Source organism: Protopterus annectens, chromosome 8.part0 (genome assembly GCF_019279795.1).
Source record: "Protopterus annectens isolate FY-2018-M chromosome 8.part0, PAN1.0, whole genome shotgun sequence".
NCBI lineage: Eukaryota > Metazoa > Chordata > Ceratodontiformes > Protopteridae > Protopterus > Protopterus annectens.
In genome coordinates this window covers 196,324,009-196,336,768 of record NC_056741.1, presented here as the reverse complement: position 1 = coordinate 196,336,768, position 12,760 = coordinate 196,324,009, and the positions used below count along the sequence as shown (strand labels likewise).

At 38.7% G+C, this 12,760-nt stretch overlaps 1 protein-coding gene across 1 annotated transcript in view; it reads right to left on the bottom strand.

The window, feature by feature from the left end:
* The window catches only part of LOC122808189 (antigen WC1.1-like), a 997,107-nt gene that overhangs the window by 555,188 nt on the left and 429,159 nt on the right, over positions 1–12,760 (bottom strand). Inside the window, exon 8 of the mRNA XM_044079157.1 lies at positions 5,362–5,458. Coding sequence (XP_043935092.1) covers positions 5,362–5,458 — 97 coding nt within the window. The remainder of the gene's footprint in view (positions 1–5,361; positions 5,459–12,760) is intronic.

Below are 12,760 nucleotides of genomic sequence, written 5' to 3'. Positions count from 1 at the left end.
GTGGCAATTTACTCCCTCCTTTTACTACTGTCATCCTTGTCGCATCTGACTAAGTACGTCCATGCTGACCATAGTGCCAATTACATGTGAGCATTATATTCTGCACTCTGCAAATCCCTTTATTAGATGAATACTTCACCTAATATACTTAAATATCCTCGTGAGCCTAACACCAGACATCACAAATTCACATTATTCCAAGATCATGCATTCACAGACCACTTTCTCATCTAATGTATCCAGCCTATTAGGACTAGACACCTTGAGGCACTGCTGAAAAGTAAGTACAGCTGGCAAAAAAAAAAAAATCTGGATAGCTAATTAGCATGAAATTTGCATACCAAACAGGATAATTTCTCCCACATTTGCTATTCAGAAAGACAAGTTCAGAAAGTTTAAAAACAAGATAACAAAATGATGTAAAATGCAAATAGAAAAATCACATTTTATTAAGCTATGGCTGATAAATAAAAAGTAAACTTGTGCTGAAATTAGTTAATCCACTGTAGAATTTAGGACATTCAGAAGAAAAGCACAAAATGATGCTCATACCAAGATGAACAGAACAGTTTATTAATCAAGCCTAATATGAAAGGTAATAAAAGTATAGTAGTACATAGAGAGTGGTGATTATGCTTTGATATCCAGGGTGATAAAGGATAATGAGGGAAGGGATTGAGGACCACTTCTATAGTGAGAGACACATTCCTAACAATCACTGCTTCACTTGTTAAGATCAAGCATGCCATTAGGCAGTTAAATCTGCCAGTACTGACCGGTAAACAACAGCAGCAGAATTAGAAACATATTTGCTTCTGCCTGTCTTCTGTGCTGGTAATGTGTTCCTTTCTTTCTGTAACATAAGAGAGTGTGTTACTGCCTTTCTGACTGAGCTCACAAAGTGCTTTACAGCTTTCAAAGCCAGCAAAATACTTTGCATTTTTCTTTATTTTTTCTGTAAACAGTAGTATTTAGAGCAGATAAAGTTCTATGCACTACAAAGCATTATAATCAGGTCTCTGATCTTAAACCATATTATGTGTTCATGACATGGAAGTTTGAGAGATGAATTTGTTTGCATCCATGTCTCGAACCCATAATAAGCCACCTATGATATGTGACTCACTCATAATCCTCTATAAAGAACCCATGAAATGGAATGAGACTGTACCTTTAGCTGCTAAAATAGCAAAAAGATACTAAAAATTGAAAAGTAATTATGAAATCCATTGTTACTGTGAACTGTACTGAAATAACAAGACCATTTTAGTATGGTTAAACAGGACAAAAACTTTCAGCTTTTAGTAGAATAGAGGGTTAGAGGACTAGCAGTCGGGGTTTAGCTCCTGATCCATTTTAGAATTCTAATCTCAACAAATCAGGCAATATATAAACGCATAGTGCTTTTGTTATGGGTATGGACAAGTAACATGGCTTTCCTTGCAAGTCTGTCTGCCTGCTATTCTTGTGAATACTCATAGCACCATACAAAACCAGAAAACTTTTGTACCACAGTTATTTTTTTTTTCACTTCTTTTCTGGAGAGCATTGGTAAAACTCCAATTCAAGGCCTTCTAAAAGAGAGCTTGTCTTTCACATAGTTGTTAGGTATTGTGCAAATTACTGACATATGACCAAGGTAAATCAAAACCAAAATGAAGCAAACCACACAAAACATCTGCTGATAAAATAATGACAACATTGACACAGAATTCAAATGAATAAGTCATTTTGTTCCTTTAATTACTGCATGGAACCTCATTAGATTGTAAGAGCTCATACAATCAAATATATTTGGTTGTGATTTTTACATACATTTTCCAATGGTTTAGTTTTTATGAGGCGGTTATTATTTGATTTTCCTGTAGCTGATTTGCTATGATTGATTGTTTTTTTTTTTAATTTAATTAGATGAGCTTTCTTATTTAATGGTGTATTTTAATGGTGTTTCAATCTGATGAAGTTCCATGCAGTAATTAAAGGAACAAAAGTGCTTATTCATTCGAATTCTTTGTTCGTGGCGTCATTCCTTTATTGGCAACTGTCTTTTTGTGTAGTTTGTTACATATGATCAAGGCAGATTACAGCTGTGTGACAGGAGAAAAGTTCTATAAGCTAATCCTTCAAAGAAAGCTTTGTTCCTAGGTATTGTTGCATATTATATAGGGAAGATTTTGGTTGTATTATGTTTGAGAACTGGAATGAATGTTGACTAGACTGAAAACACTCTCAGAATACTACTATTCCATTACAACAGCAATCTAGTTGTTTAAGTAAATAGCACAAATCACCAAAGGGTTGTATTTCATACTAAACTGCTGGAACTGGTCTGTAAATGAGAAATTAGCTTAAAACTCAATGAAGATGCCAATGCTTGTGAGATATGCTTTGGTGTTGGGTATTTATGCATCTGCCATTAAAACCAAATAATCTGGTGGGATGAGATTTCTGCAATATCAAAGACAATACTAGAAAAATTAACGACAAAATACAGCTTTAGTTCCTGTGAAAACTGAAAGAAAAGTTTTGGGCAATGTGAGAGAGAAAGACAGAAGGTTGTAGATGCAAGTCACCTATGCTGCAACGTCACGAGTGGGTGACAGACCTCACAACTGCCCTTATTCTGGAGGAACATTCATATTTTCATGCTTAATTTACTCCTGCACATTGTGTATCTTTTGTGGAGGTATGTCCCCATTTTCAAGTTTGATTTACTGATTCACTCAAGTTTCTGAATTCCACCTCATCACATGATTTTTGAACCTGTTTAATACATATAAAATCATACTACATGACCAGCATAATAGTGATACCAGTAATTTAAAGAAAAAAGACATACATCGTATATCTCCCTTTTCAAAAGCAAAAATACATGACCTCGCGTGGTACAATTTTGCACTACACTTCAATAAAGTTTAAAGATTTTACTCTATTTGATAATGTATTTACAATTTTTCTATCATTTTTGTTACTTTTGTTTTTAAACGTGTTTCAGTGGAGTGTCCCACATTCCTACTGGAAGCAGGAAAAGTTATGTGCCATTTGGTACAGAGACGGATCACAGTCCAATGGAGACCTAGACAGAGTAATTGGCCAGGCCTCCCAGCCATTGCAGTGTCCCATTGCTTGCCTGTCTCTTTTTTTTACATAAACACTGATCAAATCTGTCATTGTGCATAGTATTTTCCCTTTTACTTTTACAATGATTGCAGACATTTGATTTATAACCTTTATTTCAAATATTATAGCAAGCTATGGTGGTGGAGTGGTTAGTGTTGTCGCCTCACAGCAAGAGGCTCTCCGGTTCGATTCTCAGCTGGAGGGAATTCTGCGTGGAGTCTGCATGTCCTCCCTGTGGTCGAGTGGCATTTAAAGACATGCAGGTAGATGTGTGTATAAATGGGTGTGCTTTCTTTGAAGGTTGGGCACTGGGCTGGCAACTCTGCACTGTAAAAATCCACTGCCAATCATAAGTGGACCGGTGACCCCTAAGCAGGATTGGCCAAAAGACATTGCATTTCAAATATTGTAACAAAAACACTGATGGCCATTTGATAAGCAAAACAAAACAGTAAAACATTGACAACAAAGTTAGCATGAACAACAGCAAACTTCTCTTCACTTAAAACACACATTCATTGAATATGCAAATGCATCTGGCCAGTGGCGGATTATGTGTATATTTATATCCACAAACATCCCTAAAATCCAGAAGTTATAACTACATTGTTGACTCATCCTTCTGAGATCTCTGTCTCAAAAAAGTCAATAATGACAACAATGACCAAAGTCCCATATTTCAAATTTGTTTAACACCTTTTGTCGAAATAAGAATATGGATAATTTAATGACAGAACATATATAGAAATATCATGAGGGGAATGTATCATGTCTAAGGTTTTTGTTATGAGACAAGTTGCACATAGAACAGGTTATACTGACAAATATAGAACTTTATTATTAGGTAAAATGGAGCTGATAAATATTTTACAATTTAAAACAACCTGATGACATAAATGCTTATCTTGCCTGGAAAGATTTCTTATTGGTTAATTGATTGATTGAGGGAGTCTTTTGTAGTATATGTATAATGTATTTGAAATTTTTTTTTAACATTTGAAGAGCTGTTTAACTCTAGTTTGATTAAAGCATTGTTGCCATCACCTTGTGTTTTATTTTAGTGGGTAATCTCCCAAGGCATCACATCTGACAAGGACTACAGCTGCAGATTCCACCCCCATTTTGGTGTTCCCCTCCATTTTGTGCCAATGACCACTGCTGTTGTTTGTACAACCCTCTCCTCACAGTTGCCTCCCCTCTGTTTGTCTGATGTCTCCTTCACCATTGCGTTCTCCTCCCTCATTGTGTTACCACACACCCTGTCAGTCTTGTCTATCCTCTCCTGCTACCTGTCCTAATGCTCTTACCTTCTTACTTCCCTTACCTTCTTCTAATGCATGAAAAATGGGTACCTGTTTCACAAATATAAATAAATAAATACAAATAATTACCTCTCTGTCCCCACCTCAATCCTGCACATTCCGTAGGCTGCTCACCCTCTGTTTAACCCTCTGCTTGCTCCCCCTTTTCATCTCTTCCCTACATTCCCATTTTCAATCTTTAATCTGGCCAAATATCCCTGTAAGGTTTCCATGCCATACTTGTTTTCTGCTCTTAGTGAGTATTGGGTCACAATGAGTACCATAAATGTACACAAGCAGCTGTTCAGCAGTGCTGCTGTTCATCATACAGCAAAAAGCTCAGCCAGCATATTTCACAACTCCAACTATTATGTACAACTAGTCTCATACATTGTTTATATTGGCCTATTTGCCAGCAGCCACATACAGTATATGATCTGAGCATCGCCATGTGGCACTTAGCACATATGAAGCTGAATATGGCCACAAAGTTTTAAGCACTTACATTACACTACCATCTATGGATCTGAGTGATGACTTCCCAAAGGTGGTGCTGCATGTGTGTAATGCACAAGTACTGTGTGCTTCCCTGAAAGCATGTCTCAGACAATACAGGCAATGAGGTTTCTGCATTCAAATCCCATAAGGGCTGCATGTAATCATAACATTGTTACAGTAGAGTGGCTTTTTATGACCTTTGCATTATAGTACTGGTAAAGTGCTGATTCGGATGATGTTTTAACTTCATTTCATTAATGCATTTGTACTTTTCTCTCCCTGTCCTCTTTCTTGGTCTCCTTTCTACTAAATACATTTACGTGCTCATTTTTTTCTTTTCAGTTTTTTGACATGTATATGCAGTAGCATCCAGACCAGCACTCCTGTCACTATCCTGGCCTCATACACTACCACCATTGGCTACCACACCACTGCCACTCACTTGTGTCCCATGCTGTCACGCTCATCTCCATACCCAGCAGCACCAGTGTCTTTCCTCCCTGTGTTTGAGGTCTCCTTCTCCATTGTCTTCAACATCCCTGATTGTGTTTATAATTGTCTGTGTTATATTCTTGTTTGTGTGACCCTATTAACTACTTTAAGCCACCCGTTTTCACCTTTGTTTCCTTGTTACCTTCCATGACTTATATTTCTCTAGAAAGACAAAACATCACAAAATAGTTCGGTACACTAGGCTACCTCATAACATCTTTGTCTTGTCACAGCCATGTGTGCAGGATCACATCACACTCCTTTGATGTGTGCCCTTGACAGGTGAACAGTGCAGTTACATATACTGGCTTGTGGGACACCTTTAAGGTGTGTACATGGCAGGGGAGCACTGCTGTTTCTTGTACTAGTCTGTGGGCAGGATTAAGTCAAACACCTTTGAGGTGTGTACATGACAGACAAACACTACTTTTGCTTGTACTGGTCTCTGGTTGCACCATACTTCAACCTGGCCTTCCCACATTCCTAGTTGTGGTTGTGGGCAGGACATTTAATGAGCTGCGTGTTGCTAACACTTGGTAAGCTAAAGTCAGTGTTAATGAGCAGTGGGACTTTTCACAGACATATGAAATAGAAGTGGGCTTGCCTCGGTCATGTCTACAGCATTTCTAAATCTTAGGGATAATTTATTGGTGTTCAATAATAAATGCAGTCTTCGTGCTCTGTTATGGCCTGGTGACTACAGATATAAAAGAACTCAAATAATGAAGTGAACTAATATAAAAAGTAAATGTGTGCTTTCAAATGTTTTCACATTTAGTCAGGTTTTTCTTGAATAAAGCCAATAAATGTAAGTCATAAAATAGTTTACACTCCCCTTCCTCTTTTTGTTAAGTTTCAGTGGAAAAGCAAGCATGGTTCCATTCTTTCCCATTTTAAGCTTCATATATAAGATGGTCAGGTTGTTATTAACTCATATGTCCAAGTGACACCTCCAGGGGTATTTGCAGTTGACTCCTGCTGATGCCTCTAAGCGTCAAATATCGTTTGTTCATATTTGCAGCAACAATTCCAAAACCATGCTACGTACAAGATTTTAAAAGATTTAATTGTAAAGCTTTCACAATGGCAAACTCAACTGCATTAATATTTGATCTCTGTCTAGTGCAGGAAAATAGATATTAACTGTTGTTTTTATGATATTAATTTATGTGTCTACTTTATTTATGAAAGCTTAAAACAGTGAATGCATATGCATCGAACCATATGCATCGAAAGTGCGAACCGTCAAAAACTGTAAATGGAAATCTCCGTAGGTGGAGATTTCCATTTACTTCAATGTAGTGCGATCTCGTAGTTGGTATATTTAAGTAGTGGGGGGTGTGGGGGTCCAGGAGGGCTTGCCCCCTGCCTACAGCTGTTACATGTCATGTTTGTTGTGTCGTTGTGTTTTTTATTGTGTTTCGATGGTTTCTCGGTTCGATGCATATGGTTCGATGCATATGCATTCGCTGTTTTAAGCTTTTGCGTAAATAAAGTAGACCCATTAATTTATATAGATATAATTTTCACATTTTTCTAAATAGCTCATCAACCAAGTAACACAGAAAGAACTCCTTAGCCTCATATAAAAGCCCTCAGCTAGATGAATAAAATGCTGCTGATAGTATGTGTGTAACTTGAGTGGTTGCTGAGATATTGTAGGTTGATTACAAAATATTGCAAATGTAATAGTTACTGTGTTTACTGTGACTTATAAAATTTGATTTAAGACCTAGAACCTAAAGAATACTACCACTATAAAAACAGTTTGTGCTGAAGAGTTTGCAATTCATATTTCTTTCATAACCCCTATGGTTCCAGAAATATGAACATTTGTTTGAAATGTGAGGACATAATTTGATTCTGTCAAAAGGCTTAGGCTCTGCCCATTGGAAGTTACAGTGCAAACTTCCTGACCTCCACTGGGGTGAATGATTTAATTTAAAATAATTTCAAAAAAACCCTCTCCTTGACAAGTGCATGGGTTCAGATGGAGGTGCTTGCATCTTTTAATGGATTTTAGGGGTCTGCTCCAATCCTATGGCCCATTGGATAACCAGTTTTATAGTCTACCTTGAAAACTTTCTCAACTCAGTCCTCAGCTTTCCTCCACAGTTGTGCCACTACTGACATCATCACATTGCCAACATCAGTGATGCTGTTTGCTAAATATGCAGTGACCATCCACCAACCTCAGCAAACAAGACCAAATGCAGTATATGGGTGACTGATGAATACTTGAAACCTAAACAAGAATCAGCTCTTTATAAGACTTACTGACTATAAAACATATATACAGTTCTGTGTCATTATTAAAACAAGGTTCCAATGAAGTGATAACAGAACCTTCCTTCTAGAGTTCAATGATCATCATGCATTCAGATCCTCTACTGAGGGTACCTTTGTAATCAGTGGTGTTGTTTCCATGCATGTCTTTGAATCCTTTAACTCTACACATACACAGCTAGATAATGACTACAAATTGCTTTGCATCCTGGTAACTATAACTAAAACCCTGTTATCCCTTATTAGCTAAGTATATAAACCCCTCTATGTTATCCATATCCCATGAGGTGTATCTAAGTAAATTGGAGTCCCTTCCTGTTGAACCAAACAATATTACACTTGGTCATTTCAGCTGTCTATCTGTTAACTAGGATACTTAGACTATTACAAATAACTATGCTCTACTCTTCCTAGACTTCCTTACTGCAACATTACTAGACCAGATTGTACACAGTTGTAACACTTTTATTCTCTGCATCTGTAATTACACCATTTTTGGTTAATTAGATTAAGAAAAATGCAGCCTGGGAGAGACCAACCTGAAGAAGCATTCAGAATGATGAAACAAGTGCAGGTTATTTATGAACACAGTATTGGACCACAAGTACCAGTATGCCTTGGTCATAGTCCATGTAGATGTAAATGACTTGAGACTTACCTCTCCAGACTATATGAAGAGAGACATCATGGAGCTCTTGGAATATGTATCTTAAGCTGGAATGAACCTATCATTAAGCAGCATTTTACCATCTCCAAGGATGATGCCGCAATATGAACAGAAGATGACTGACTTTAATAATTGACTTATTTTGGGGGTGCAACATTTGTCAGCATGGAGGGAGATAATCAATAGACTATGCTGCTTTGCTGGGGATGGCTGTCACCTCTCTCATTTAGGCTTTTGATTATTAGCTAAAACATTGACCTCCCCATAGTGCCTTTTTTAGGCAATACCAAATTGAAACTACTTCCGACATAGTAAATCAAAACAAAGAAAATCTAAGGTGTTACTGCTAAATGCTAGGAGTCTATAAAAAAACTCCACTCCCTACAAGCTCTCCTCACCATAGAGAAGACTGACATCTGTGTGGTCACTGAGACATGGTTTTATTCCATGGAAAGCACACTGGCAGTATAAGGCTATAATGTATTTCACACACATAGACCAGCTACTACACAGACAGGGACTAATGGTGGAGGTATCTTGATTTACATCAAAAATAAATATACTTCAAGGCTGTTCAAACAGGACAATGCACTTGAGTTTGTCCACATTTAAATCACTATAGGTAAAATCCCACATCAATGGGAACTAAGGTCGGGTGGTACGATGCCAGGGTAATCCTATGGGCTAGGCTTGTAAAGGCTCCAGGGCCATTAGCCTAATACACACCTATGAACCGTTGAACCTATTATAAGCTATAGGTCTCCCTCTATGACCTAGGAAATCCATAACATGTATTTAATATTCTTGGAAGCACTCACTATCTAACCCAATACCATATTTGTGGGCTATTATAAGTACCCCACTATTAACTTGGAAACATATATGACACCCTAGTGTAATGTCTTCTCTGGTAAGGTCAGACCACAAAATGGTCTCTTTTGAATTAAAAATTAAACCTGACCATGGGATATTCAGGAACTACTCTAAGGGTAGCTTCCTGCTATTATGTCAAAACCTGCAAAAATTTCAAGTCCCCATAAACCTGGGAACACTGCTGCCTACAGGGAACTGTTCAAATAAGTCCCATACAAGCATGTCAATAGCATTTTTTTTACATTTAGCTTTATTCCTTGACTTTGGCGCAAATCATTTGTCTACATTAACCCTGTCTGCAGTATATTAATACTGTTGGGGGACTCAGTGATTGCTCCCAATTTGCAAATGCCTGTGAACTTGGTCAGCTAGCAGCAGGCCATCCATGTTTGCCTGGACTTCTGAGAAATAAATTTCAAACTGTAAGGGACCCAGCACAGAATCCTGTGGTACACTACTGGTGTCTGGTGTTTTGCTAGAGGTAAAGTCACTCACTTTGACAGTATGTGTCCTGCTGGTGGGCCAGTTGGCTACCCATCTGGTAATGTAGGGGTTAATTCCCAATTGGGAGAGTTTCTCTATAATACCTGAGTGAGTGCTTGTGTCAAACACCTTGGCTAGGTCAAAATAGGTGGCATGTACTGTCATTGCTTCCTCCAGAGCTTTAGTGACTTTCTCAAAGAAGTTTAGCAGGCATGATTTACCTTTAATGAATCTGAATTGGGTTTGGACCAGAGTTTAGAGATTATTTTCATGGCCTTGCAGATGAGGCTAGTCAAGCTTATGGGCCTGTGGTTCTCAGGGTCAGTCAGTTGTTGAACCCCCTTGTGCAGGATTACTGTTGCTGTCCTCCATTCTGCTGGAACATAGCCAGTTCAGAGGCTGTGGTTAAACAGGGATCCAAGTGTGTCTATTAGGTATTAGGTCATGTTTTAAATTTTTTTTAAAAGGTAACCTGGAATGTAGTCTGGTCCCATTAATGCCATGTTTTTGGCTTTGGAGTTCACCAAGATGGCCTGCTCTCTTCAGATAATAGACTGAGCAATGGTGGTAAGTATTCTTTTGGAGATGACTGGAGGGGACAGGGGGTGATGTTTTTTTTCCAAATCTGTCAGCTAGCAGGTTGGCTATTACCTCCAGTTGAGTATGGGTAGTGTTATCCTCATCCAGTTCAGTGCATTCTATTAGATTCTGGATGCCTTGTGATTATCCTTAGCTAAGGAGGCTATTTTTGCTTCATAATTAGCTTTGTACAACTTGACAAGATCTCCAATTTGTTTACTTAATCTAGAGAGGGATTTCTTCCTCTGCTGAGACAGTTCCTTCTTGTTCATGGACATTAGTTTCTTTCTCTTGTTGTATAGCCTATTTATACTAGGGGTCCACCAGTGTGGCTTGTTTTTTTCAGCTAAACTTGGTTTTAATCTTGTCAGGTACAGCTGATTCTGTACAATTGCTTAAGTAGTTATACAAGCCATAGGTGTACACCACTGCATAGGAGTCCATGCTATCTGCTTTTGAGGGGGCTTTGAAACTTCTTATACCATCACTTAGTAGGAGGTAGTTTGTCTTTGAAAATTTCTTAAGCTTTTTTGAGATTGATGGAGTATCTGGTCTTATAATTACATTGAATAAGACTGATTTATGGTTTGATCATACCAGGGAGGACATTACATGATGGAGTGTGCAATGATCTCCCATGTTATTAAGTACTATGTCCAGGAAACTGAGCCTCTTTTGGGTATGCTGACTAGCTGTTCCAGAGCATTTGCACTGTCAAACTCCAAGAACCTCTGAGCCAGCATGTTTGTGGTTGTGTATGTTTCCCAGTGGAAGGTAGGCTAATTAAAATCACCCATGAGTAAGGTCTTGGACTGTATGGCAAGTGACTCCAGTAAGTCCAGGTATATGGTATGCTTTTCCTCTATCATGGCGGGGGACCTATAGCTAGCTATGATATGGTAGGGACTTTTGCCTATAATTAATTGGACAAGGAGCATCTGAAGAGAGTCATACTTGTTTACCAGTCTCAAAGTGTACTTATCCTTTATGAAGATGGATTCATCTCCTCCTATGGTTCTTTCATGCTCAGTTTGTGGTCTAAATGTATGGAAGGCATTGTAGCCCTGCATGCTGGGGTGCTTTCTGCACCTTTGAACCATGTCTCAATGACTGCAAAGATGTCAGCATCTTCCACAACTAAAGAAACAACTCAGAGGACAAATAAAGCCTACCATAGTGAAAGTTGAGGTAAATTTAGCCAAGGCCAAGGGCAACCACAAGGCATTCTTTAGCTATGTCCGCAACCTCAAAGGCAAAACACAATTTGTGCACAGCTCATTGCTAATGGAGTCACCTGAGCCACCAAGACTGAGCCAGAAGATATAGCAGAACTACTAGCCTACAAATTCAGCTCAAACTTTACCTCACTCTCCCCCTTCCACCATCCATCAGGAAATACCATCAAAAATAACCCCACAGCTATCACTAGGGAAGTGGCCTTTAATGCTGTCTCTAAGGCCAAGAACTGCATCAATGAGCCCAGGCAATATCCCAGGAAGCTTTCTAACATGACCTATCAGGCCCTCTGCAATTGATATTTAACTGTAGCCTGTAAAGAAAGGAAAACAGCAACAATTATTCCTCTGCATATAGGTGGGTCATCTACAGACACTGGAAACTACAGACCCATAAGTCTCACTAGTCTCATATGCAAAATTATGGAAAGAATTATCATGCAAATGACCAATAATGACACGGGAAACCTCCAGATAATGGACAAATCTTACTCTGATTTCACTAAGAGCAGGTCATGCTTACTCAACCTGGTGGACTTCTTTGAGAAGGTCACCAAGGCAATAGCTGAGTGTAAAATGGTTCACACTGCCTACCATGACCTGGCCAAGGCACTTGACAAAATACCTCACTTGGGCATTGTTGAGAAACTCAGAAGGTTAGGTATATACCCTTATGTCACGTGGTGGATAGCCAGCTGGCTCACAGACAGGACCCTGGAAGTTAGAACTGGGGAGTCTACCTCTACAGTGAGGCCTGTCACAAGTGGAGTCCCTCAGAGATTGGTCTTGGGACTGCTCCTTTTTTGGCATTTACTTCTCTGAAATCAAAGCCAATGTCATGGGCCTCTGGCTTACTAAACTTGCAGATGATTGTAAATTAGGAGCAGTCATAGAATCTCCCACCAATACAAATGTTCCTCACAAAGTGATGGCACAGACAAAAAACTGGTGACAGAGCCATAGGCTAAAACTAAATGCCAAAAAATGCATAATAGTATCCTTCAGGAAGTCATCCATCCCTGGTAACTATCATATTGACAACACATCCCTTACATCTGACCCAGTAGTCAGAGATTTGGGGACACACATAGACAGTAATCTAGCATTTGACCATCACATGTCTGAGGCAGTGAGGAAATCATTCTTTGTTGTGCAACTTATAAGCAAAGGTATGGCATCTAGGTCCAAGGAAGTCACTGTTTCACTGTATTCGGCATTCATCAGAC